The sequence below is a fragment of the Leptonychotes weddellii genome, chromosome 6 (genome assembly GCF_054177405.1).
Source record: "Leptonychotes weddellii isolate Sample4059 chromosome 6, ASM5417740v2, whole genome shotgun sequence".
NCBI lineage: Eukaryota > Metazoa > Chordata > Mammalia > Carnivora > Phocidae > Leptonychotes > Leptonychotes weddellii.
In genome coordinates, this window is record NC_138374.1 from 97,876,291 (window position 1) to 97,904,088 (window position 27,798).

The 27,798-nt window shown below is 45.0% G+C and overlaps 1 protein-coding gene across 1 annotated transcript in view; it reads left to right on the forward strand.

Moving 5' to 3' along the window:
- Positions 1-26,892, forward strand: part of NIBAN1 (niban apoptosis regulator 1) — a 133,101-nt gene extending 106,209 nt beyond the window's left edge. The window contains exons 7-14 of the mRNA XM_081823194.1: positions 2,555-2,659; positions 3,068-3,230; positions 8,229-8,416; positions 11,812-11,973; positions 13,517-13,627; positions 16,122-16,229; positions 20,643-20,754; positions 22,376-26,892. Of these exons, the coding sequence (XP_081679320.1) occupies positions 2,555-2,659; positions 3,068-3,230; positions 8,229-8,416; positions 11,812-11,973; positions 13,517-13,627; positions 16,122-16,229; positions 20,643-20,754; positions 22,376-23,520 (2,094 nt within the window). The 3' untranslated portion in view covers positions 23,521-26,892. The remainder of the gene's footprint in view (positions 1-2,554; positions 2,660-3,067; positions 3,231-8,228; positions 8,417-11,811; positions 11,974-13,516; positions 13,628-16,121; positions 16,230-20,642; positions 20,755-22,375) is intronic.
- The last annotated feature ends 906 nt before the right edge of the window (positions 26,893-27,798 follow it).

Consider the following 27,798-nt stretch of genomic DNA (forward strand, 5'->3'; position numbering starts at 1 on the left):
TCAGAGTTGTCTTTTGTCTAATGACCTTGAATGTGACCCCTTTAAATGATTCTTTCACCCATGGCCACACAGTAACATAAAAGGCACAAGGCCGACAGCCTGGTCAGACCATTGGGCCAGTCTCAGGAAGAAGAGCAGTCTCTGGACCTCACATCTTCCCCACAGCGTCAGCATCTGGAAGGTAACACATGGTGTGGCCTTCAGGGAGTGAGCCTGGGTTTGTTGATTTTGACCAACCTAATGGCATGTTTGGTTTCTTATATGTGTGATGGAATTTTAAAATCTACACATCCCGGCAGTTAAATTTACACACACATACACACACACACACACCATTTTTTTTTTAAAGCAAAAGTGGTATTTTTAGGGCCCTAAAAATACTCGATAGATCTTGTTCTGGGGGAGAAGGTTGAGGAACCCCTTCATTAGTATGGCTTACTTATTTGACTAGCTACTTTCCCTAGAATAGCCCCAGGGCTTTGGACCCTGCTCATGAAGAGCTGACCCAGGTAGGGAATCTCAGAGCAGACCCTGGGCGGGTGCGGGGGGCTACACAAGGATGGGGGGTGGGCTGAAGGGTGGAGGAAGAGGGTTACTCAGCGTTGGGATGGACACAGTTGGGCCTCAGCACTTTGAGGCTCTGCCTGCCCTGTGGTGTTGCCAAGCCCCACACCCTTGCAACCCACTCCTATTCCCCTTCTCTTTTTTTTTTTTTCCAGACATATTTCCTTTTCAATTCCCTAAATTATAAAATAGAACTCAATTTCTTGGAACATTATGGGAAAGACTAAAAGAAAACTATAAGCCCACCCAAATGGAATATTTTTTTCCTTTGGCCTTTGTAACATTTTCATCTTTTCAAACCCATTTCATGCTTTTGTTCAGACTCAAACTAATATCTGCAAAAGGATGAATTAGGCAGTTATTATGACCCTGATTTAACACTATCAACTAAGATAACATTTCCCATTGATTTTAAGCTCTGCCTTCAGGCTCCTTATTTTCCTAGCTCATTCTCCCCATGCTGCACTTCCATCAGTCTCGGGCAGATGTGTTCCAACTAAGGACTTACTCCACCAAGCAGGATAGGGGGAGGGTCCATGGATTATTAATTACCTACTTGAATCTAATTGTTGGACCTGCTAATCTCCATGGAGCTTGCACATATCACGTTCCTCTCAAATTCCTCAAGTATTCTGGCTCACCTCTTGACTCCTCCCAGAGAATGGTTAAGAAAGAAAAACATCCCCACCAATGAATTACCAGGACTTGGGGAAATCCTATCCCCATTATAATCTTCATCACACCACAAAGTTCTACATCGCAGGTGACAGGAGCCCCACTCCCTGCACTGACCTGACCAGCCTGCTCTCCCAAGGACCCACAGGCACAGGGGGATTGGACGGCTCCCCCACCTCTACCCTGGGAGTGTTCCTGGACAGTTCAGCTAAAGTTTCCCACCCTGCTGTAACAGAGCCCTTGGTGAAAGGCAAAATCTCGTGAGCTCATGAGTATTTGCACTAGCATGAGGCTGACCAATGACCTCAGGAAAAAATCTTCCGTAATTCCCAAAGCCTAATTTGAATTTTTATGAGAAGGAGGTCAATTATTTTGCACAATTATCATTTTAAATTCATAGAACAGATGTCAAATGATTCTCCATTCCCAAAATTACTCTTTTTCTTTTGTAAATCTTGTTTTGCAGCCTGATACTGAAAACTAAGCTGTGAGCCCCAAAAGATTCATAGTAAAACTGAATCTGAAAAACAAATCTGCTCCAATTCGGGGGGAGATGGCTAGTTAAGGAAGGAGAAGTTGGTGTTACATGGAGCACTGTAATAAATGGACATGGAGAACATGCTCAGATTAAAAAAACAAAACAAACAACATTTTCATGAAGCCCAGCAACATCTCAGGAGTGACTTGGGAGCAAATTTTTTTTTTAAACATTCTGAAGACTTTAGATTCCCTCTCCCATGTTCTGCTCATTCCACAAATGTCCAGTTGTTCTAAGTATTTGTTACTCCCTTCTTTCTCTAAACTTTAAAGATAATGGAGGTGGGGTTCAGGAGACGGCAGGGACAAAGAGCATGAAGACACATAGATCCCAAGGGAGCTTGAGGAGGCATGATGGTCTCAGAGGACACAGAAAAGGACTCAAGCCACCAAAACCAAGCCTGATCCCTGTCACGAGGTTGCTAAGGATGCCCTTATCCATAACTAAACTTTTGCCTTTTATCCTAAATGCACTAGATTCTTCTAGTTTAAAGAAGTGTGAATTTGAGGAATTTGTCCTTTCTGATGGTGAACCGTCAGCAGACATTACTATTCTTTGCAAATATTTAAGAATGTTTACCCTCCAAGATTGTCTTTAGTTGAGATTTCTGTAGCCTCAGAACCAGAGTGAAACTATCAGCCTAACAGATTTTATGTAGTCCAGGACAATCTTAGTTGCCAGGATCGGGACTGCCAATCATGACAACTTCAGCAGGCCTGATGCTCAGATTCAGTAATCACCACCCAACTCATTCTGGGACTGTCTTCCTCTCCCCAGATCCTGAGTAACTTGGTGATGGAGGACCTCCTGCCAACCCTTCAGACAGACCTTCTGCCCAAAATGAAGGGGAAGAAGAACGACAGAAAGAGGGCCTGGCTCGGCGTAAGCCATGATTTTGCTACGCGACTGTGCTTCTCAAAATGAACATCCCTTTCCCTTCTTTTTTTAGGACAGTTTCTTTCTTTCCTTCTTTCTTTCCTGCTTTCTTTCTTTCTCTCTCTCTCTCTCTCCCTCCCTCCCTTCCTTCCTTTCTCTTCTTCTTCTTTCATTTTTTTTAAATAATTCCTTCCCTGGGTGGAGAACTGCCTACCTCAAGTCTGCTCAGTCTCACTTGCATGAGGACTAATCCAAACAGACTCAAACCTTGAAAGAAAAATCACAGTGTGCCTGCAGTTGTGTTTATGTTAAGATAATCTGTGATTAGCCCTCCTCCCTCTGCTTGGCTCGGGCCAGCGGGCCAGCGCTCGCACATGACAGAGCCCCTGATTTCTGTGCTGTTCTCTGTTACAGCTCCTTGAGGAGGCCTACAACCTGGTTCGGCATCAAGTTTCAGAAGGATTAAGTGCCTTAAAGGAGGAGTGCCGCTCTCTGACGAAGGGCCTGGAGGGAACCATCCGTTCGGACATGGATCAGATCGTGAACTCAAAGAACTTTTTGATTGGAAAGATCAAAGGTCAGTGGAGATAATCCACGCTCCTACAGCTCAATGAGCTGTGCGTGTAGGGCTCCACCATGTAGTCAGAATTCATGATTTCAGAGGAAAACTGAACTGACGGCATTGGGAAGAAGTGATAACAGGTGTAAAGGGGATATGCAAGTAAGGGCCTGGACCTTCCCAAGGAGACTTCGGTGACGCAAAGTGGAGGAGAGTTTGCTTCTTGCCTGTGGTGCCCGCGTGTTCTGACACGGCCCCTGCCCTGTTGCAGCACTTCTTACACTCATTGTATTGGCTTCTACACGCGCCCCTTCTCTGCCATAAGCTCTCTAAGAACAGGACCATGTGGCCCCTGTTTCACTCAGGCACACCCAGGGCCTAGTACCATGCCTGGTATATTCCGACTCTCAGCGAATACTTGAATGCGTGAATAAATGGATTTTCTTTTCACAAGAAGAAAATTGGCTTAGAGTTGGTAAATGTAGATTCTAGTCATAAGTGCAGCATTGGCCCGTCAGGTGTACTTGGGAAGGTCACTTGACTTCTATGTGCCTTAGTGTCCTCCTCTGTCATCAGGAGGGGCCCTGAGAGGGAGGTCTGCCAACTGTGGCCCCGGACCCAAATCGGGCCCACTGCCTATTTCTGTAAATAACATTTCATCGGGACACAGCCATGCCCGTTCATTTATGTATCGTCTGTGGCTGCGTTCATGCTTCAAGGGCAGAGTTGAGTAGTTGGAACCGAGACCTCCTGGGCCGCAACGTCACGAATGTTCGCGATGTGACTATTGACAGAAAAATGGCTGCCTGTGCCCTCACAAGAGGCCTGAGATGGCCTCTAAGGAATTCTACAGGATAACATGTTAAATGTTAATTCCTACATCCCAACAAGCACAGCACACCGAATGTCATTTCAGAGAAGCATGCTGGTTCCTCTGCAATTGTTTATCAGCAATCTTATATTGTCGATTTTCAGAGTCTTCACTCACTTGCTCATTTGCTCGCTCACTCGCTAAAAAAATATGTACTAAGTGCTTTCTGAGCAAGGTGCTGGAGCTTTAGCAGTGAACAGGGGACCCAGTTCCTGTACTCAAGAGACTTAGAACCTGACAGGGGTTGTCTGCTTGGTGGATTATCCTCTGCCCTTCAGGCCTCGTTCACACTGCAGCCCAGCTCTCCTCTGAGCCCTTCCAGCCGGTTCTTCTGCGAGAGAGTAGAGAGGAGGCATGCCTCTAGCAAGGATGTGCCTGTCTGTTTCCGTGCACGACTGTTCATGTGGTGCCTTCTGAGGCACATAAATTAACCTAAGCGTTATGTCCTTACTATTATCCATTCCTCCGTTAGCACAACTGATCTAGAATTGACTATACTGAAGTGCTTATACAACCTAAAACTGCCAGCACGCAACTCCTGAGCCCACATTCCAGGGAGCTGGGACTCACTGGGCCTCACTGTGGCCATTCTCCTGGCCCGAATTCAACCAGTTTCTCTCTCTCTCTGTGGCTCCAGTATATCCCACATAAGATGGAAAAGCACTCTGCCCTATACTAGTCTTTGTTTCCTAAAAGGATCTTTGAAAGGAAGTCATGATCAAGTCTTTTTACAAGGGAATATCAAAAACACATTTTAACCGGGCCTCTGGTTCTCCACCTTTAAAACAATAAAGTACAGTTGAGCCTTGAACAACATGGGTTTGACCTGCACATGTGCACTTATAGGTGGGTTTTTTTTTTTTTTTTGGATAAATTCAGTCCAGTACTGTAAATATATTTTCTCTTCCTTAGGATTTTCTTGGTAACATTATATTTTCTCTAGCTTTTGTTTGTTTAAAGATTTTATTTATTTGACAGAGAGAGAGAGTGCACACAAGTAGGCAGAGCGGCAGGCAGAGGGAGAGGGAGAAGCAGGCTCCCTGCTGAACAGAGAGCCCGACACGGGGTTCGATCCCAGGATCCCGGGATCGTGACCTGAGCCAAAGGCAGACACTCAACCGACTGAGCCACCCAGGCACCCTTCTCTAGCTTATTTTATTGCAAGCATACAGTATATAACACACACAACATACAAAATATGTGTTCGTCAACTGTTTATGTTATGGGTACGGCTTCTGTTCAACACAGTAGGCTATTTAGTTTTGGGGGAGTCAGAAGTAATACACAGATTTTCAATGACACAGGGGGTGGTCAGCACCCCTAACCTCGGCATTGGTCAGGATCAACTGTATACTTCAGACTGCATCAATAAAGGGCTTTGGATTTTTAAGGAATTTGGGGAGTATTAAGCAGTGATCTTTCCATTTCCTCCCACATGACTCTTGAGAGTCAAGCAACCAATCTTTAGTCCTGCCCCACAATATTTATTCATTCAATAAACATTTATCCTGCTCCTACTGAATACAAGGGCTACAAGGATTCAACGAAGACAACATGATTTTACAACAAGAGGATATGAGGCATGTTGCAGATTCTGAAACAGGGAAAAAATGGGAAAGATGCCATAAGAGAAGCAGGAACAGAGGACACTGTGGTTCCCAGCCAGGAACTATTTCAGCTTCAAAAAACACTGTGGGCTCCTTATAACAATAGCACTGTTTTTGTGTCGGTTGATGGGAAAAAAGGATGATGCCAACAGGTGGGACAAGGGCTCACAGTCCGGGAGTGCTTCCCGAGTGCCACATACGGTTCCAAGCATCCGAACACAGTAAGCCTGCTTCATCGTCACCCCAACCCCCAGAAGTCATGCGTCCCATGATCTCCACCTCCCAGATAAGAACACTGAAGCGGAGATTAAGGAACTTGGCCAGATTCCAAAACTGAGTCAGGCTCCAAACCCCTCTAATCCCAACACTTTCCGTCTTCGTCCCTGTGCTCCCTAACTTCTGGATGAGTTTATGAATCCGTGTGTCACCGAACAGTATTCATCACAATGGCGTCTCGACATGCCTGGAAGTCAGCAGAGCGTGTCCATGTGGGGTGTCGAATGTATTCCAACCAGAAGGAAGCACCAGCAGGCAGCTTGCAGCTCAGGGGGCTGCATGGTGGTGCCAAGGGCATTCGGCCGTCCGAGTGGGTGAAGTGTGTACTGGGTCTTGAAGAGGTGAGTGGGTTGTTCACAAGCAGAGGTGGAGGAGGGAAGGCCCAGGGCAAAGGAGCACTGAATGAAGGCACTGAGAGGAGGCTGCAGCCCCTGCTGGTACACAGACATCAGTGGGGAACAGGCAGAGGGGAGCAGGGTCTCCACCACCCCTGCCGGAGTCCATTTCCTCCCCACTCAGTGGGTGAAACCCGCCATCCACCACTAAATCTTTACTGCATGTTACCTGTGTTCATGATTATTCTGAAATTTCAGTCAGGTGCTTTTCAAACAGTCCTTCTCTCCTAGTTAATTGATAAATAATTCATTTATTCTCCTGACATGCAATTTTGCATTTTGGTACCAAGCAAGTCATTTTTAGAAGTCATAGATCATTTCATATTTAAATCATACAATCAAAAGGTTTTTTTTCCCTAGCAGTTCTATGACCTCTTTAATATTTTATATACCAAATATTTGTGAATTATTCATAATATGAATAGTTATCTCAGATTCTCCCAAGTAAGAGGCAGTCTGATCCTCCATACCTGTGAAATATTTCTGCAAACTGAAAGAAGAACGTGCCCATTCATCTCACTCTAAGCACCTTATTTGCCAATAAAAGATTAAGAAATACACTTGAAGTATAGTCCTCGATCTGCAAATTAGGGTTTGACCTTGGTCAAGCCCTCGGACATCTCCAGGCCTCTGATTTTCCATGTAATAAAATGGATTGGACACCCAGATATGCTTGTCCTTCCTTTCTCGGTTCTGTGGTACGGTGCAAGGGCCATGTGACTTACCAGAGCCACAAAGCTAACCTTCCAGTGTACAGAGCAAGCTCAATCCTTTTCCAGCTTAGCCTTCCCTCACTAGATCTGCTTTTAAACCTGGCTAATCTGACCTTCACCTTAGCACTTTAAAAAAAATGCAGATTTCCACGTCCTATCCAGACTTCCTGAATGAGCATCTTTACTATGCTCTTCCTCTTTTACTTTTTTTTTAAATTTTATTTATTTGTTTGACAGAGAGAGACAGAGAGGGAACACAAGCAGGGGGAGCAGGAGAGGGAGAAGCAGGGTTCCTGCTGAGCAGGGAGCCCAATGCCCGGCAGACGCTTAACGACTGAGCCACCCAGGCGCCCCAATGCTCTTCCTTTTTTAAATCAAAGGGCAGGATTTGCCCCCAGGAAGTGTGGTTACATTTCTTTCATCCCTCTTTATGATTTTTCTGTGCTCTCTATATTTTTGTCACTGTGCATGTTTTCCGTGATTATCGGGTAAAAAAATAGCCTTTTTAAAAAAAATTGGGTGTGGGAGTGGGAGGTGGGGTGGTGTTTGTTTTGAATGAAATTTGTTTCTGTTTGCCCAAGAAAAGACTGTGTCTGAGTTTTTAAAACGTCTCTTGAGGGGGGGAGAGGGGAATTGAATTCTATGAGCTGATTAACTCTTAGAGAAATTAATTAAAACTTAATAAACTGTTATATACAAATATTGAATCATCATGTTGTACACCTGAAACTAATATAATGTTACACGTCAGTTATACCTCAATTTAAAAACTTAGTTGTGTTTTTTAGAAGACAAATTACGCATATATAACAATGATGCTGATAATAAATAGGTGGATCACCAGCATTTTCTGTTTTCTATTAGGCATTGCGTGATCATAGGGACCACACAGAAAAATGCACTTCATCCCAGGGCAGAGGAAAGCTTGGGGAAGGGGGGAATTGTTTGTTTCAATTCTAAAAACATCTAATGGTTTTCCATTCTGGTGAATACTGGCCTGGGACTCTCTGTGCTGGTCTGTCTTGCCCGTTTGAGCTTGCCTGGGTTGTTAAATGGCTCTCTGGGGCACTGCCCATCCCTGGCCTGGCTCCAGGGACTTTGAACCCAATTTTGCCCATAGTAAGTGATGGTTTTCTGCCTTTTTCCTATCTCAGCCATGGTGGCCCAGCCCGCAGAAAGAAGCTGTGCAGAAAGTGTGCAACCATTCTTGGCGTCTATTCTGGAGGAGCTCATGGGGCCGGTGAGCTCAGGATTCAGTGAAGTACGCTCACTCTTTGAAAAAGAAGTGGATGAACTTAACCAGAACTTTCAGACCACCAAAGACAATGCCCAGCTTAAGGAGGTGAGATATGGAGCCAAGGAACTGAGTGTGAATGGCCTGCCTGGGGCTGCCTTTCTCTTGGGCCTTTATCTGCATTTGTGCATTCTTTCCTTTCCTTTCTTCCTCCCTCCCCCCACTTCCTTCTATCCATTCATCTATTCCTTTCATTCAGCCAGCCACCCCATTTATCTATCCGTTCACCTGATTTCCTTTATTAATGTTTTTCAGGTTGCAAAACTAATAATGTGCTTGTGCAAGTGAAACAATATATATATATAGACAAAAAATATATATGCACAAAATTGATCACCCATGATGTAGAAAAGAGGTTAGGAAAGAGGTTCGAAGCCAACGGCCAAGAAAGAATTCTTGAGACATCTTTGGTGCAAAAAGGTGGTTTTGTTAAAGCACGGGGACAGGACCCGTGGGCAGAAAGAGCTGTGTGGGGATCATGAGGAGTGGCCCATTATATATTTTCAAGTTGGGAGGGGGTTAGAGATAGCATAAGTCTCTGAAGAATTTTGGAAGCAAGGTTTCCAGGACCTTGAGGGGGCTAGCTATTGTTGGGAAAAGGTCATTTATTTCTGTCTAATAAAACCTGAATCATGAGACCTTCAGATGTATATCAGTAGGTCATATGCTTGGGGGATGATTGCCAACATGTATCTTGGCGGAGTAGAGGTAAAGAAAGTTTCCAAAGGAATTTTTATATATAAAAGTAGACTTACAGGATCGTGGAGCACGGGGTCGGGCTAGGATTGTCTTTTGCCCTTAACAAAGCATCAACATCGGGACAGTTGAGTCCCTAGAGGAATGTCACTCTGCCTGTTTCAAGGACTTGTCAATGGGCTGTAGGTAGTAAGGAAATTAAATACTTTTCTTCTGCTTTTGTTTCCCACATCAACCCATGCCCACCCCAACTCCTAGGCTACCTCCACTCCCAACTCGCTGAATTAACTAATATAAATAACTTAGAATGTGTTTTCACATACTTGTTTCTTGTTTATACAAATATAGAAACATATATCCTCTTGATATAAATTTTGTTTGTTCATTTGTTTCCAAAAATATAGACTTGTGATGAAAACAATGTTTCTCAAAGTGTGGTCCCCAGACCAGTAGTATCATCAGCTGGCTGTTAAAAATGCAAATTCTCAGGCCCCTACCAACAATCTACTGAATCGGAAACTCTGGGGGTAGGGCCCAGCATTCTGTTTCACAAGGCTTCCCGAGGACGTGAGGTACCCTAAAGTTCAGGAATCACTCACATAATGTGGCAGCTTGGTTTATACTTGACATATCACTATCAGTCCCTGGATAAAACCAGATACCTCTCTTTTCCCCCCCCTTTCTTATTTATTTATGCATACATACACATGTAATTATACATAAACAAGACACACTTTATAAATATTTTCAAGTTCCTTTTCGCAATCTTTTTTAAAACCTGACTTTACTGTCCCTCTTCCCCTCTCCCCCACTACCCACATCCCTTCAAGTAACTAGTGTTAACATCTTAGCATATACCGTTCTGTACTTTTCTCCCTGCTTATACAGCTATAAAACATACACATTTTTTTTAAGATTTTATTTATTTATTTGACAGAGAGAGAGACAGCGAGAGAGGCAACACAAGCAGGGGGAGTGGGAGAAGGAGAAGCAGGCTCCCCGCTGAGCAGGGAGCCCAACGTGGGGCTTGATCCCAGGACCCTGGGACCATGACCTGAGCCGAAGGCAGACGCTTAACGCCTGAGCCACCCAGGCGCCCCTAAAACATACACATTTATGGGCTGTTTTTTTTTTTTCCAGATTGTTTGCTCTTTAAAAAATGGGATTGTATTACAAATCCTACTCTTTATCAGTGTTCTCATTCAAAAAATACCTCGCAAAACTGTCTTCAAGTTAGCTGCTCTAGCTCTAAATCATTCTTTGTAATGGCTACATAATATTTCATGTCTGAATGCACCGTGATTTATTCAGCTATCCAAATGTTGCTGGCATCATGGACAAAGCTGTAATAAATAACCTTGTTACATATATTATACTCTGAAGCTTTCATTCCTGTGGGATAGATTCCTAAGGCAGGATGGCTACATTGAAAGGTGGCTTTATTTCTCCTGTTAACAGATGTTACCATTTGCATTTCCAAAAAAAAAAAAAAAGGGATTTAAATTTTACATTTCCGTCCATTGTGTATGGCAGAGGACTTTCTTCCCCATATGCTCATCAGCAGTAGGCAGTACCACCTCTTTAAACTTTGGCCCGTCTGATAGGAGCAAAGCAGCAGCCCACTTTTCCTCTCTTGTCTGCTTAATTGTTATTTCTTTAAAATAGATACATTTCATATTGTGTGAGGAGGGATAAGTTTGACCTTGTGCGTTTGATCATTAATTCTACCTCAGTGCGGCTCCCCACAACTCACTTCTCAAGGAGAGTGATGTGTTCTCTTTACAAACACAATGAGAACGGGCCCTTTAAGAATTCCTATTTAGAGACACCTAGAACTTGAGCTTTGTCCCTTTTCTGTGACTTGAAAATCCGACAGCACATCCTCTGTGATTCACACTCACCCTGTGTTACTCCCCAGTTCTCCCTGGGCATCCATTTTTAGCACCTGTCTATCTTCTCTTTTGCTGCCCACCCACCTGTTTCTTCTAGATATCTGGTATTCAATTTTTAAAATTATTTGAAAATCATCTTGGAAAATAGAAGGCATTCTGTTGGAAACAACACTCACGATGTGAGCGTGTGTTGGTAAAACCTGATGTCTTTAGCAGAGGAGGCCCATTGCTGCCCTCTTGTTGGAAGCCCTGTGGCTTCATTGCTCGTGCAAACCAGAGGAGGAGGAATCCCAGTTTTTTATCTGGATGCCTCTCCCAGGCCAGGCCTCTTCCTACCACCCACCTCCCCACCTACTAGCCCCATAGAGAACCTACGGCGGAGGAAGCCCCCGTGAGCCCTGACAGAGCCTCAGAGAACTGTGGAGATTCTGGCCTCATTCCCAGAGTCCTGGGGTCCAGGGGCATCCTGACCCCATTAAAGGAGGCTTTGGAGGTCCCGGGGGCCCAGCAGCAATTCCAGATGCCAAAAAGCCTGCCTACCTAGTTCTTGAGCTCTGCAAGCCGGAGCCCCAAGTCCATCAAGAGCTAAGATTGTAGCCCCCTCAAATGCTTTCCTGGGTCCTCCCGTCATCCAGTGGGTTCCTCTACCAGTCTCTGCCCTAGCGATAGAGCTGCCCCAGGGACCCCTGAAGGAGGCAAGTAAGACAGTTGAAATGTCACAGATGCAGTGATTTGAGAAGTGATTCACTCTACTAACGTATGTTTGATCATTTAGAATTTACGTAATACGGAATATGTGTGTAATCTTGCTCCTGAGTCTGAAGGTATTTAACGTTTCCCTTCACCAAAATGCAGCATCTAGACCGGCTCATGAATCTTCCACTGGATTCCATGAAGATGGAACCTTGTTACAGTAAAGTCAACCTGCTTCAGGAGCGTTTGCAGGATCTCAAGAGCCGCTTCCGATTCCCCCACGTGGATCTGGTGGTCCAGAGGACACAGAACGACATGCAGGAGGTGGGAGCGGCAGGGGCCTCCGTGGGGGGTGAGGATGGAGACAGCAGAGAAACAAGGGCTGGCCAGCGAGGCTGGGGTGCTGGTGCAGCTCTGGGCAGTGGGGCCCTTCGCAGTCGTCATCATGTTGAGTTGAGGACGTCCTTGGTCGTTCCAGCTGGCTTCATCTTTCTTCCATGTTAATGAACATCAGAAAAAAAAATTTTTTTCAGGGAAATCAGGTAGCATTAATTGATAATTACTTGATTTGCCAAACCAGCGCTTTTAACCTTGGCTGCACATGAGAATCATCTGGGGAGCTTTTGAGAAATGCTGACGTCTAGGCCCCACTCGCAGGAATTTTCCCCCACTCGCCTTCCCACTGCTTCTAATATGAAGCTAGAACAGAGAACTACCTGCTTACGTTAATTCCCTAACCCGGTTAAGAGTAAATCAATCAATCAATCATGGCTTCATATTTGGATCTCTTGGGTCTACTTGATAGGTTCCCTTTTTTCCCCCACACAAGAAACTTTTTCTCCAGGAACAAGCACAAATTCTTTCCTTACTATAGTGCTTTCTAAATGAAGAAGGGTGTGATCACTGAAGCCAAAAGAGCACAATTCTATTTCAGGGGTGTTCAGGGGTGTTCAGGAGTGTTCAGGGTCACTCAGGAACCGGGCACTGTGCCAGGCCCCCCTTCAGAGACAGATGCTTAGATTAGGTCACTATCGTGTTGAGAGTGCTGGACAAAGCTATGTGTTCATGCTTTGGGATCAGAGGCTTGGGGAAGAAAGGAACGTTTGTTCCTTATAAGTTATAGGGCGGATTAAGTGATACACCTTATTATCTAACCTCTGAGTTGTGAAGGATTAAAGACGGACTGGGGGAACAAAATTGGGCAACAGTTTAACAGAAGTCCCTTTTTGGTAATACTGAACCCTGGTGAAACTGATACAGGTATGAGTGCAGAGAATAAGAAATCGCAGTCATTTCCGTTTCCTACCCCATGAGCACATCAGTCGCTGTGCCCACCAAGCCCCAACCCTGCCTCCCTTCCAGCCTGGCAGAGCAAGGAAGAGAAGTGAGGGGGTAGGCTAGGTGCAGAGAGGTGTGCTGGACTGGTTTGCATCCCCCAAAAGTGGCAGTGCACGATTAAAGCCGCCAAGAAATAACTGGAGAAGCCTCCCACCTCCCTTTGTCAAGCCGGGGCTGCAGGAACCAGAGACCAGAGGAAGGGGCTGACCACAGGAGAGGGTGGTATTCTCAATCCCATGGCCTCCAGGGGTTTTGCAGCTCAGAGCATAAAAGGAAGAGAGGAGGGAAAAAATATGCGTATGCATACATACATAGGTGTGTGAGTGTGTGTTGTTCCCAGACTCTTACTGATCCCACTGTGGCCAGGTGCCTTCTATTTCATAACACAGGTAGGGGGCTGAGGACCTGTTGCCCTGGGTGGCCCCATAGTAGTGCCTGGGGGGCACTCTGATGGTCATCCCCTCCCTGCTCCAGGGTAGAGACCCCGGCCTCTGACCAGGCGCTGTTCTGTGTTGCTTTTGGTTTCTAGCTAATGGAGAATGCAGTATTCACTTTCGAGCAGTTGCTTTCCCCACACCTCCAAGGAGAGGCCTCCAAAACTGCAGTCGCCATCGAGAAGGTTAAGCTCCGAGTCTTAAAGGTAAAACCTTTCTCTCATTTGTGGGAAGCGTAAAACAAGTATGACCCCCTGCTTCTTTTGTTAAGTGGAAAATACCAAATTCTGTCCTTCACCCTCCCTGTTTGTAATCCTGCTCCCTTTCCCCGCCTGAAGTAGCAATGACTACCGCACCACTAGGCCTCCAGCGTGACTCTCGTGCCTATTCTGCCATCTAGTGGCAACTCTAGGGACCACATGTCCTCGGGATTCTTGTCCGTCAGCTCGAAGTGACCTGTCCTTGATAGAGCAATTGCACTTGATATTTATTGGCATTCATAGCAATTGCACTTTGTATTTATTGACTGTCCACGCTAAGCAAAGCGTTGTGATAGATATTACATAAAATGTAAAAATAGGCAAGGCACAGTTTCCTTCTTCAAAGAGTATACAATATAGTAAAACCCATTTAAATTAGCCAGCATTTTTTAGAAAAATCAAAATCTCCTGGCAAAAGAAATACTCTAAAAAAAAAAAAAAAGACACCTGCCATATGAAATTTTTTTTTTTTAAGACTTTATTTGAGAGAGAGAGTGAAAGCATGAGTCGTGGGCAGAGGGAGAGGGAGAAGCCGACTCCCCGCTGAGCAGGGAGCCAAATGTGGGGCTTGAACCCAGGACCCTGAGACCATGACCTGAGCCGAAGGCAGATACCCAAATGACTGAGCCACTCAGGCACCCCTGAAATTGTTTTTAATGTGCTTACTGCTTAAGTATTTATCAAAATGATTTTAATAATAGCAGCTTGCACATATATGGTCTATTTTTAAAGCTGTTTTGTTTTTAACCTCCCCTGTTTTGTTTGATCTTCACAAGGACTCGTGAGATAATTAGAATATGTCTCCATTATAGAGATGAGGAAACTGACTCACTAAGAGCTAACATGACTTACTTAAGCTCAACAGTCTACTCAATGGTGAGCCTAGAGCTAAAACAATTCTTAAATTTAGTCCACTAATTTCTTACTACCTATTCCCCTAAACAGTGCCTTGGAGCAGAAGATTAAAGTTCCACAGAGCCTAGGAGGTGGTCCCTGAATTTTAGACCTAATCTTAATACCTCATAGGCAGTAGGAAACAATGGCAACCAAATCACTGAGATTAAAAGCAATATTTATGGGACACCCGTGTGGCTCAGTTGGTTAAGCATTTGCCTTCGGCTCAGGTCATCATCCCAGGGTTCTCGGATCGAGTCCCGCATCGGGCTCCTTGCTATACAGGGAACCTGCTTCTCCTTCTGCCTGCCACTCCCCCTGCTTGTGCTCGCTCTCTCTCTCTGACAAACAAATAAATAAAATCTTTTAAAAAATAAAAAAATAATAAAAGCAGTATTTATTATGGGAACACAAGTAATAATGAACTTGCAATTGGGAAGAAAAGATAGTATCGATGTCAATATCACATCCAGTGTCAGGACACTTAGGACCTCCCTGGACAATCCATTTCTTCTCTGGACACTTTTTACTGCAAGAACATGCTTCCTAATGTGAAGCCAAAGTTGACACTGTTGGTGATTCTAGTTCTCTTCTCTCTGTTCATGTCCTTCTTCCACACAGTAGCCTTTGGTTGTTTGAATAGAGCCATAATCTTGCCCAAAGTTATCATCTTCAGTAGAAATGCCTTCATCTCATGAACCATTCTTTGTTTGGCCTGACCATTCTGCTCACATGCCTGTGATTGTGTTCCAGAGCGTCGGCGATCCTCTCAAAGGGTCGTCTAAAACCAAACTCGAGTCTCTAGGTTTGAATATTCCGTGCAGAAAAGTGAATCAACATCTTTCTTGGTCTGGATACTAAACTTCTTCGGTTAACATGCCACAGTGTTAAGGTAGCTATGAGCCAGACCCTCCCTTCCTTTGTGGAAATCATTATAGTCCACTCATCCTGCTTCTCGGATATAAAGTGAAGGAAGTAGATGATCTTGGCTCCTATGGACCCACCCAGGACAGGAGTGATGACATACAAACTCACCCCCCATTTCTGTCCCCAACTTCTTTATAATGCAGAAGTTACTGTTTTTTTGTTTTGTTTTGTTTTTAAAGATTTTATTTATTTGACAGAGAGAGACACAGCGAGAGAGGGAACACAAGCAGGGGGAGTGGGAGAGGGAGAAGCAGGCCTCCCGCTGAGCAAGGAGCCCGATGTGGGGCTCGATCCCAGGACCCTGGGATCATGACCCGAGCTGAAGGCAGACGCTTAATGACTGAGCCACCCAGGTGCCCCCAGAAGTTACTGTTTTGATCTTGCCTCAGTTTCCCTATCTGTAAAAGGGGAGGGTAAGATGGGTCATTAATAGCCATACCCTCCACCCAAAGTATGAGAGAATTGCATAGTAAGATCTTTGAGACCTTGGAAACACCGTAAATGTCCTCAGAAATAGGGGGGAAAGCGAGACAAGTGAGTGACTGAGTTTTTGTTTAAGCAAAAGTTAACAGATTGCAATGTTGCTATTTAGCACATGTTTCTATCTCTGTATTGACAGCAATATGATTATGATAGCAGCACCATCCGGAAGAGGATATTTCAAGAGGCACTGGTTCAAATCACACTTCCCACCGTGCAGAAGGCATTGGCATCCACGTGCAAACCCGTAAGAGGATGGGTTACTCCAGAGAGCCTGCTTTTATTGCTGTGAAGTTCAAGCAAGTTCTTTTGCTAGAATGTGCTTGCAATCAGTAGACTAGACCAGGGAGGGGTTGGCAAACTTTTTCTGCAAGTGGTCAGATAGTAAAGATTTTAGGCCTTCATGGGTCGTACTGTTTTTGTTGCAACTTCTCAGCTCTGCTAAGTGCAAGAGCATACATTAACAATGGGTGCTTCTATGTCCCAATAAAACTTTATTTACAAAAGTAAGCAGCTGCCAGATTTGCCAACCTTTGGACTAGACAGAATCTCAAAGGTGATGATCTGACTTTGAGCCAAACTAAGGGTTGTCATAGAGCATCTGAGGACACCAAGTGCTCCTCATCATAGTATAACTCATGGGTACCATCTGTCCTCTGAAACTTGACCACTACATCCAGGGAAAGACTGTAAGTAACCTGATTACAGAAGGATATTTTTTTCTTTTAATGTTTGTTTTGTGAAGTCAATGAAACAGAAACCATTTAAAGCTGCTACCAGTGACAGTCATGATTATGAAGGTGTGACTTGGTCTGCAGAGCAGAGCCATGGGTGAGCCACTTACGGAGGCAGGTCCAAGACCTGGGTTCAAGTCCTGGCTCCTCCATGTATTGGCTCTGGGGCCTTGGACAAGTCACTTTTCCTCTTTCTTGACCTAGATTCCATCTTCTAGAAAATGGAAATGATATATCTTGCAGTGCCTTTCTTAAGATTGAGGAGACTAAATTATTAATATTTGATGAGTGTTGACCATGTGTTAGACACTATGTTAAACACACTTTGTATGGATTATCTCAATAATTCTCATGACAACTCGAGGAGGAAGTATTATTTACATCCTCATTGTACAAATGGGGAAACTTGAGGATTAAGTAATGGGCCCAAAGTCACAGAGCTGGTAACCGCCAGAGTTTGAACTCAGCTCGTATTTGCTGATAACAAGGTGTGCACTCAGTGAATAATATATACGACTGCTATTACTATTTCTACATTTCAGAAATGATCTATGAGCCTGGACATTTTCAGTGCCTTCTCCCTATTGGAGCAAATCATAAAGAGCTTATTAGAATTTCAAAAGGACTTTTGGGCAGCGTGGAGGGTCTCCAAGAATTGGAACATTAAAATCCTTGGCATAAGTTATTTTACTACAGAAATTTCTTTGGTTATTTTTATATTCTATAAATGCTTTTTTCTTTAGAGTCTTGGCATATCTAGTACCTGGCCTTTACTTCTGGGAGTTTGATCAAGCCACAGGAATAAAGAATCTGTCTATATGATTGTCCTTCGGCCATGTGCGGATGGAAAAGTTTAGCCGCCCAAAGGATGACTTTGTCTACCTCTGGATGCGTCTGCACACAGACATTCTACTTAGGGTGTTTTCAATCCCAGAGGCAATTTAGGGGCCTCCGAGCCACTTCCTCCCAGAAGAAGAGAAGGGCAAAGAAAGTCTCCCTTTCTTGTCTGTTCCCTTTTTTTTTTTTTAAGATTTTATTTATTTATTTGACAGAGAACAAGACAGTGAGAGAGAGAACACCCAGCAGGGGGAGTGGGAGAGAGAGAAGCAGGCTTCCCGCTGAGCAGGGAACCCGACGTGGGGCTCGATCCCAGGACTCCGGGATCATGACCTGAGCCGAAGGCAGACGCTTAACGACTGAGCCACCCAGGCGCCCCATCGTCAGTTCCCTTTTTCCACACATCAGCAGAGTTGTACCCAATCTATAAAATGCTCTTGGGATTTTTGAATCAAGAAAGATTGGTTTCTAAAGAAACTGAGACCCCAAGTTTTCAGTAATGAAGGATATGATTTCAGTGTCAAGAGATTTCTTAAAATCTGGATTTACAGAATGGATAAATTAAGGGATTATCTGCTCAACTGAAGGATTCTTTATTTTACTAACGTTATGTTTCCCTTGGTTCTTTAATCACAACTTCTTAGATCTGTGGTACTCAGTCCAGGGTGCCCATTGAAATTGCCTGGAGAATTAAAAAAAAAAAAAAAGAAATTGCCTGGGGAGCTGTAAAAAAAAAATTCTGATCCCCAAGACCCACCTTTAGGGATTCCAATTAAATTGCTCCAAGGAATTAAACATATGTCACAGTTTAGTCAGTTTAATATAGAAGACCTGTGTTACAAAGCTGGACATGTCACAGTGGTATAAACATCCCTAGAAAATTGTTCCTTTCCACAAACTTATTTAGCTGTTTGAAATTTTTTTAAAGATTTTTTTATTTTAGAGAGAGAGAGTTGCAAGCAGAGGGGAGAGGCAGAGAGAGAGAGAATCTCAAGCTGACTCTGCAGTGAGCGCAGAGCCCGACTCAGGACTCAGTCTCACGACCCTGAGATCACGACCTGAGCCGAAACTAAGAGTCAGACGCTTAACCGACTAGGCCGCCCAGGCACCCCTAGCTGGAAATTTCGAAGGTCTACTGTTTCTTCGGCAAACACGTACTGACTATGTATCAGATATGATCCAGGCACTGTGCCAGGCCAGCATTCCTGCCATCCGGGAGTTCGTAGGCTAGAGGTACCGGGCCTGCAGTGGATGAGCACAGCTGTAGCCTATGGGAAAGAGGGCGGGCCAGAGCTCCGAGCCGGGCACCCAGCGCTGCTTATGGGGTCAGGGAAGACTCCCCAGAGTCATGTTTTCGCCCAGTCCTGAGGCAGGAACCAGGGAAATAAAGAGTGGGAGACCACCTAGGGATAGGAAAGGGTGTCGCAGACCTGAGCCTGTGGCCCTCACTTTGCAGAGGCAGAGAGAGGCATGGAGCCGTGACATGGCGGGCTCGGGTCCCCCAGGGAATCCAGGGCAGTGTCCAGCCTCCTGGCCAGTGCTCTTTCCACACAGTTCTCATCTGTGTGTCCGTCCTGCCTCACAGACCCGCTCAGGGTCCTGCAAGCTCACGTCTGTCCAATCTTTAGCTTTGCTCTGGGGTGGGTATAAAGGGACCTCATTATGACCTGCTGTGATCTGGGCCTGGGCCCCCAAGTACTAGCACTGAGTTGTCTGCACATGGTGGCTTCTGATCTCCTGCTGAAAATCCTGTCCCTTCAGGCAAAAGGCATCAAATCCCACTGCTAAAGCCCTCGCTCTTGGGGCCCTTTGAGCACTCTTAGCTGTAAGGATTACTGAGTTAATCACTGGCATGTGATTTGGTACATTTTGATCCCTACCCTGACCTCAAGCCATCTGGAAACCCTCAGAGAGCAGGAAGGGTTAAAGGATTATGCATCCTGTCTGGTTGTCTTAGAGGGAATCAATGACTGTCAGGGCCAGTTGGAGGGAAAGAGGAGAATGTTCCTGAAGAGTCTTTGACGAGAGAGTCTCCATACCTGGAAAGGGTCCCATTCTAATACAGTTAAACATACATCTAGTCCAGGACCCAGCAATTTCACTTCTAGGTATACACTGAAGATAAAAAAGAGTCCTTAAATCCAAAAAAAATCATGCACAGAAATGTTTATAGCAATTATATTCATAACAGTTAAAAAATGAACAAATCTCAACACCATTGATAGGAGGATAGCTAAACAGTTTTAGTTTATCCATATAATGAATGTCTTTTGTCAATAAAAGGGAATGAGCTACTGATATATGCGGCAACACGGATGAATCTTAAAGCCAAACACACAAGAATATGTGATTCAATTTGTGTAAAGTTCAAAAATTAGAAAAACTAGGGACACCCGGGTGGCTCAGTCGGTTAAGCATCTGCCTTTGGCTCAGATCCTGATCTCAGGGTCATGAGATCAAGCCCGGTGTCAGGCTCACTGCTGGACATGGAGCCTGCTTAAGATTCTCTCTCCCCCTCCCCCTCTGTCCCTCCCCCCACCACATGTGTTCTCTCTCTCAAAAAAAAAAAAAAAAAAATTAGGAAAACAAATCTGTTGTGATAGATATCAGAGTAGTGCTTATCTCTTGTTGGTGGTGGACTGGAAAAAGGCACAGGGTGTTGGAAATATTCTCTATCTTGATCTGGGTTGTGGTTCCATGGGTATAGTTATATATTTAAAACCACTGAGATGTACTTGTGAGATGTGTACATTTTACTGTGTGTGACTTATACCTTGGTAAAGTACTGTTGGAGTTTAAAGGGGGAAAAAAGGGAAGAAGGGAACATTTTGGTTGTGATGGAAAAAAAGGAGGGCCTTGAGACCCACAGACCCGCAGACAGGGCCTTGAGATGATTAAAATCTGTGTTGTCTACACCCCTGAAGTACACATCGTGCCTCGGTGGCTGGGGAAAGGAAAGGGGATGACCAGTGGCTGAGTGCCCCACACTCCAAGGAGGGGATCATGAGTGCAAGTCATGCTCCCTGTACCTCCTCTACAAACTGGCATCTCACGCCTTGTCCTCCGTCTCCCTATCTCTCACTGTCCAGGAGCTCCAGAAATATGAGCAGTTCATTTTTGCAGATCACACCAATATGATTCATGTGGAAAATGTCTACGAGGAGATTTTACATCAGAGACTCCTTGATGAAACTCTAAAAGGTGAGGAAGATTTCCTTGGTACTGGAGGGAACAGCAGATACGGGGGAGGACCCCTCAAGGGGACCCAGGGAGGCCCGCTAGGTTTCTCAACAGGAATGAAAGGGGAAGAGGAAATCGCTACCGATTTGTTGGGGAGACAGAGAAGAGAGGAGAGGAGAGAGAGGGATACTAACCTTGACTGAGAATCATGATCTGGTACACACTATACTGGCCCCTTGGATATTATTTCTTTGAATTACAAATAAGAACTCCAGGAGACAGAAATTTCAAGCTCCATTTTTCACAGAAAACCAAGGTTTAGGGAGATTAAGGCTAGACTGTCTCGTGAACATCTGTCTCCCTCCAGCTGCCCCAGACAGAACAAAGGAGAACAGCTGTTTTTAGCCACAGACTTCTGACCCCTCCCTGAGGCAGGAGGAGGTGATTCCGGAACAGGGGTTACCAGCTGCCTCCTCGGCACATTCCTCATGTCCTGTCCGCTGGCAGAAGCAGACCCAGGGCGCTGACACCGTACTCTGTGAATCTTGTTGGGACTCCAGCACCCACTGTCCTGTGGAGTTAGGCCCCTTGCTTGTGATGGGACTGTGGGCAGGACAGCCTTGATAGAAATCGGCTGGACAGGGCCATTCCCCAGAACCGTAGGCCTGTGTCTGGTCTCCATGGGGAAAGTGTTAGTATCACCAGAAACCCCCCACAAAGGAAACGGGCCAAGCACAAGCCCCAGTAGCTAATCCAACGAGATGAGAAATGTAAAGATGTCAGCACAGTGTCTGACAGGAAGGGCCCCCCCCTCAAGCCCACGCCATTCCCTCGTGGCACCTTTCCACCAGTTAGGAAAAGGCTCCCTTTCTCCAGGCACTGGGCAGCTCTCTGTCAAAAAAATTGCCGTGATATACTGATTTTTATCAGAGTAGGATGCTCTACTGCTCGTTGCTGGAAAATTCTGCCAAACACACAAATCTGTGCTGTCTCTGATGTGAGTGGCGCCCCCTTGGATATGATACCGTTGGGCACTGGACAGCCTGCATAGCTCTAGTGGAGGCCTGTGGTCAAAAATGTCAGCTGCTATCATTGTTATTGTTGTTTTGAGTCCTCTCAAGGCCTCTAAGACTGAGCTGGATGCACATAGGTCTTCATTCTAGACACTACAGGTCAACAGGGCTCTCTGCATCCTCAGTACTGAGTACCCAATACACATTCAGGACTGGACTATGAGAGGAAGCAGAGAAATGACAGGCCTGCCCCTGCAGCAGGGCCTCTATCGGTGATAACAGATGTTACTATTCTAGGTTGTGAGCTCCTTGAAAGCCAATCTTTGGATTCTCAGAGCCTGTCCCATAGTGGATGCCCAGTCTGCATCCATGAATGAGTGAAGGAATGAATGAATGAATGAATGAATGAATGAACACGACAGAGGTCCAGTGCTGAAGACGAGTGTGTGGGCTTTGGTCATGAGGGAAGGAGACTGGGAAGAGGGTGGCTATCAGCTGGAATTTGACATTGAGAGATTTGGGTAGCCAGAAAAGCTGGGAAGGGAGTTCGGCTTCTGGATAACATGGGAAAATCCAGGGTGGCCGGGGCCGAGAGTCAATGTCATGTTCTGTTTTCTGGTCTCTGTCAGTGATAAAGGAAGCCGCTCTCCTGAAGAAACACAACTTATTTGAAGACAACATGGCCTTGCCCAGTGAAAGTGTGTCCAGCTTAACTGATCTAAAAACCCCTGCAGGGTCAAACCAGGCCAGCCCTGCCAGGAGGGCCTCGGCCATTCTGCCAGGAGTTTCAGAGAGCGAGGCGCTGAGTAACGAAGTATTCCAGGAGTCAGGGGAAAAGAAGCAGCCTGGGGTCCCTAGTCTGTTGGCCAAAGGAGAAAGCCCGTCTTCCCCTGCCCCCACCCCTCCCCCAGACGGGACCGGACAGGTGATTCCTTCAGGCATGGATGGCCCAGTTGTGGGTCTCGTGACGGCAGAGAACACGGCAGGAGCCCTGGGCACACCCTCGTCAGAGCTGGAGTTTGGAAGGGCTCCTGAGGATGGAGAACCCAGCCACGAAAAGCCAGAAGCCAGCTCTGCCTCAGGCTCCTTACTGGAGCTCAGAAATTTGTTGACGGTGACCATTGAAGTGCCTGTGGAATCGGCCACCCTCGAGATTGAGAAAGATTCAAATGAAGAGACCCTTGGTCCCCAAGAAATTGAAAAATTAGAGGAAACAACCCCAATTGACACAGAGGCCGGTCACGAAGCAGCCTCCAGTCAAGACAGCTGTGAAGGCAGTGAAATCAGTGAGAGGGAGGCCCATTCTTCCCCACCGGAGGTGCAGGCGGAGGCTGGCAGGGTGGAGTTGGGGGTATTGCTGGGGGATCAGCAGGCCTGTGAAGGGCTCACCCAGGGTGCCAGCAGCCCTGGCCCCCTAGAGCAGCAAGCAGAGGCTGGGGAGCCCACTAAGAGGGAGCTCACAGGGGGGGTTTCCAGACTGGATGCCCAGGAAGGAGGAGGGGCTGCAGCCATGGTGGAGGGTGAGGCCAGGCCACAAGAAGATTGCATTTCCAGTGCTCACCACACCTGCCCCAGTGAAAGCCAGGGTTCTGTGGAAGAAGGCCTGGGAGGGACCAGCAGCATGGCCCAGGCCACTGCTAGCATGGATACAGAGGAGATTAAGGCTGCTGGTGTCCATGAGTGCCAGTGGGTAGTGGAGAATGCTCCAGACTTCGATCTGCTAGGTTCACAAGATGTGGGGGAGAGTACCCCAGGGCAGCCCTCAGAAGAGTGAAAGGGACAATTGGGCATAAGTATTTCTTTGCACAAACTCAGCCAAAGGTTAATAGTTATGGGTATGCTTAGGGGTTGCACACAAGTTGTTACCAAAAAAAAAAAAAATTAAGTACTTCCTTAATGTGTGTAATGAAACCAGAGGAAATGCACACAGGGCATGCTCACTGAGGCAGACCTTTGTGGAATTGAACTGTTCTACCGTGAATTACTGCTTTAGCATTTTAATAGGAAGTGTTTGGGGTGAGAGGCAGCTGAGGATGTTGAAGGGAGGCGGTTGTGTTCCAGCGAAGATGAAGAAAACAGTAGGAGCCCAGTTTCCAATACACTGTTTTCCTCTCATGTACTTCAAGGCTCTTTACTTTTTGGTAAGAATGCAAATGTATACTGTAAATCCAGCTTCACCATCCACTAGAGCAACTTCATTGTCTCTGAAGGACTCAGCATTCCTCCACAGTAGGACTGCAGGGAAGGGTCGGTGGGGAACACTGGTCACCCTGCTGTGGGCAGCCCTGCAGCCCCTGAAAGAGCCCAGGGGAAGCTGAGCACAAATGGAGGAAGGTTGTGGTCTGTGGGGCTGTCTGAGCCTGTTACTAATTATGCTATCAATTTCTTGTTAATTAATCATGTTGATTCTTATTAATTAATCACCTTTTGGGGACATTCAGATGAGGCAAGAAAATTTCCTTGGCACGTTTAAGCCTGAAAGCATTCCAAATTAGCCTTAGGCTGTGCAGAGGGGCCTTAGCTAATTGTCGAGCGGAAAAGACTACAGGTTAAACAAGCATTATTCGAATAGCTGCTCTATGCCACGTGCTGTGCTAGGTAGAGTAACAACAGCAACAAAACAAAAAAGAAGAAGAAAAGATAAGGTGCTTTGTCTGACATAAATTAAAAGACCCATGGGAATTTAAAGAAAAAAATATGCCAATTTTCAAACCATGACAACTTTCTGTCTATCCATTGAAACAGTCCTGGTTCATTTCCAGAAGGGGAATAAAGTGAATAAATGGGAAACAAAAGAAAAGAAAGGAAATGAAAAGCCAAGATGTACATCATCAAGTTCCAATCAAGTTCCAAAGATGTCACCAAAAGTGGAAATCATTTGTTTGGTCATTCAGCAAGTTAACTGAGTCCCTATGATGTCCCAGGTGCTAGAGGTACTATAGTGAAAAAGACTCTGTTCCTCTCTCCTGGAACTTACGCTTTATGGAAATAGACACAGATACGTCTTCTCAATGGACCGTGACCTAGAAATGTTGATGTTAAAGGACTTACTTGCCGCAGATTAAAAAGCTGTGTTCTATTATCCTTCCAGAAAATACCATATCATTTCCTAAAAGCTTCAGTCCCAGGTAGTACCTCTTGACATTTCCTTCCACAAATTTTAATATTAGATCCCAACATACTGTCCTAAAATCTTGTTTTGATCGTCATCAGCAAGTTTATATCAGTTGTTTAGAGAATTTGTCCCACAGTTTAACTCTTTCAGCAGGAATTAAAATCTTTCTCTGTCCAACTCCCCATGAAGAATTTCTAGGTGATAAAGAATGAATACTAAGCAGTATCACTATAGTCTCATATTCAATCGTTTTAATTTCTCTTAGAGTGTTTAGATCTTTACATCTATGAAGGGTCTCCTTAGAAGAACGTAGAGGCTACTCCTTGCCGGTCATTGCAGTACCCGGTGCTCACTCATATCCTTGCATTAAGCACAGAGTATTGAAATGGTGTTTATTTCCCGTCTCTTCTGGGGCCTCTTTCTTCAAGAACAGAAACTGGGGTTTATTAATCATGTGTGCTTCCTGTTAGAGATACACAGCCTGGAATAATGGCTCTCTGCCTTCTCAAGTCACTTTCATATCCCTAGTGCCTCGCACAAAAACTGGCAGGTGTCGAGCTGCTCAAGACCTGTGAGACCTGAATACCCGCCACGCTGCTGTGCTGGGGCTATTTGGGGCTTGCTGTCAGGCAGGGAGACGTTTTTAATTGGGCTTTCTGCCCTTGGGGAGGCTTCCCTTAGGTCAAGTCCAAAGTCCAAGAGGCAGACAGCAGATGGTCAGATGCACTGCCCAGTAAGGCAAGGAGCCTAAGGAGTAGTGCCCAGACCCACCAAGGATGCCCTTCTCTGCAGGAGAATGTCAGCGAGCAAGGAGGTCCCAGCCCTGCTCGAACCCATGCTGGAGCTTCCCAGCTTCCTTCCTTTGCTCACCTCAGGGCTTCTTGGACCCCTTGGAAAATTAAGAAATTTTTCCAACCCTAAAAGAAAGTACATCTGCATTGGATGGATGACTATCAGTGCCCTCCCTTTACCCATCTTGTAGGCCAGAGGGTACTGGGCACTACATGGTAGGACATACTTGAGAACACAAAGAATTTTTCTGTACATATTTCACAAAAGACAAGTTCACTAGACTAAGCGGGATGATTGTTCCATTTGAAGATGGAACAGGAAACTGAAGTTCATTAAAAATATTCCTTATTCATTTTAACATGTTGAATGGAGTAACTTCATATTACTTCATATTACTATGAGCTTGTCTTGTTTTTAATAGACTTGTCTGTGTTGCTTCAGTGGTTTCCAGGTTAGAGCAAGGTTATTGTAATTTAAATGAGCAGCATGCAAAGCTTCTGCAGGCTGCTCTGGGGAATCTCTCCTCCAGGCAAATCCATTAGAAATGCATAAAACCTCAAGACGTGGTTTTTGGGAAAAATTCCAGGACTTTAAACGAGTTATGTTACTATTGACCTTTCACAAAGAGAATATTTGCCTTGAAAAAAATTAGCTTGTCATTTTTTTTCCCTTTGCAGCTTAGAGTGGAGACAGTGGTACCTTGAATCATGCAGAGAAAACTCTGTTTTCAAAAAAAAAGTCTTTTGGAAACCACAAGGATAAGATCCCAATCTGTCCAAAAGCTTTTATAAAGAGGCTGCGTGTGAAGAACTTCAGGTCTCTGGGCCTGATCTTCTACATTTTATTGCAAAGATTCTCGAGTCTGGTCTTGTAACCCTCCAGACTGGAGTCCATGATTTCCAAGGGTTTCACAGTTTTGCCAGATGAGTGATTTTCACTCTTTATCAAAAGTGCTAAATGCTATATGCTCCATAGCAATTTTAATCTGGGGAAGGGAAGGACATCACTGACTAAATCAATACAGGTTCACTAGGTAAAAAAGTTGGCTACATGTGTCTTCATACTTTAAGTAAGTGGGTTTGGGGACTTGCCTTCTGAAGTCTGGAACTTTAAGAAAAAAATCTACACGGTGGATGGGTTTTTCTGGTCACTATATAAAGCAGATAGACTTAAAGCACTTTGTAACCACATATTTACTCTGCCAAGTGCCTATATTCCAATAAAATGTTCATCCTTGAAGAGTTGTCCAAATGTCATATTTATTTAGAATGGGGGTGGTTTCATCTTTTAAGCAAACATCATACTTGAGCTGGGAGGAACAGCCCTCAGATGGAAAGGTGAGTCACTGTTGCTGCATTATGGAACTTTAAATTTTCTGTTGTCAGAAGGGAGTCCACAGAAAAATCACTTAATGTCAGATGTAATTATGCTTTGAAAATTCTGCTTATTTCTCTAGGAATTGGAATACGTCTATAAAACGGGCAATTACTCTTGACGTAATTGAACTGCTTTTCAAACAAGTTTATCTTCGATGGGTAACATTAAGCAAAACATTCCTTCTTTCTATGACCACAAACAAAACAATATTTACTCACCAATATCTACAGTTGCTCATTCCTCCATGAATTCATTCATCCAAAAAATAATGATTGTGTATCTATTATATGCAGGCACTCTAGGGGATACTGGAGAAGCAGAGGTGAATAGGGTGGATATGGTCCCTGACATCACCAAACTCAAATTCTCATGGTAGACATGGCAAGGGAGAGCCCAGAATGGGTATTTGCTTGCTTGTTTGGCATAAAACTTGTCTATAACAGTTTAAACTCTACCTAAGCCAACAGCTCATCCAGGAAAGGAAGAAACATTGGAGAAATAAGTCTAGCAGGGATGGGGACACTGGGTGTGGCAAAGACTTTACCACTCCCTCTCCTTTCATATCAAACTCCCAATATGCAAGAATCATCCTCAGAGTGGCTCCTCCAGAACTTTTATTTAGGGCCAAGGATCAGATTGGAATTGGGGGTTCCAATTCCAGTTGGAGATTACATTGATTTGAAATGTCTTCTGCATAGTTTTTTCTTAGATTATATGTTTATTTGGTGTGGTTTGGGTGGAACTAATGGACGTTTTGGGAGGAGTCAA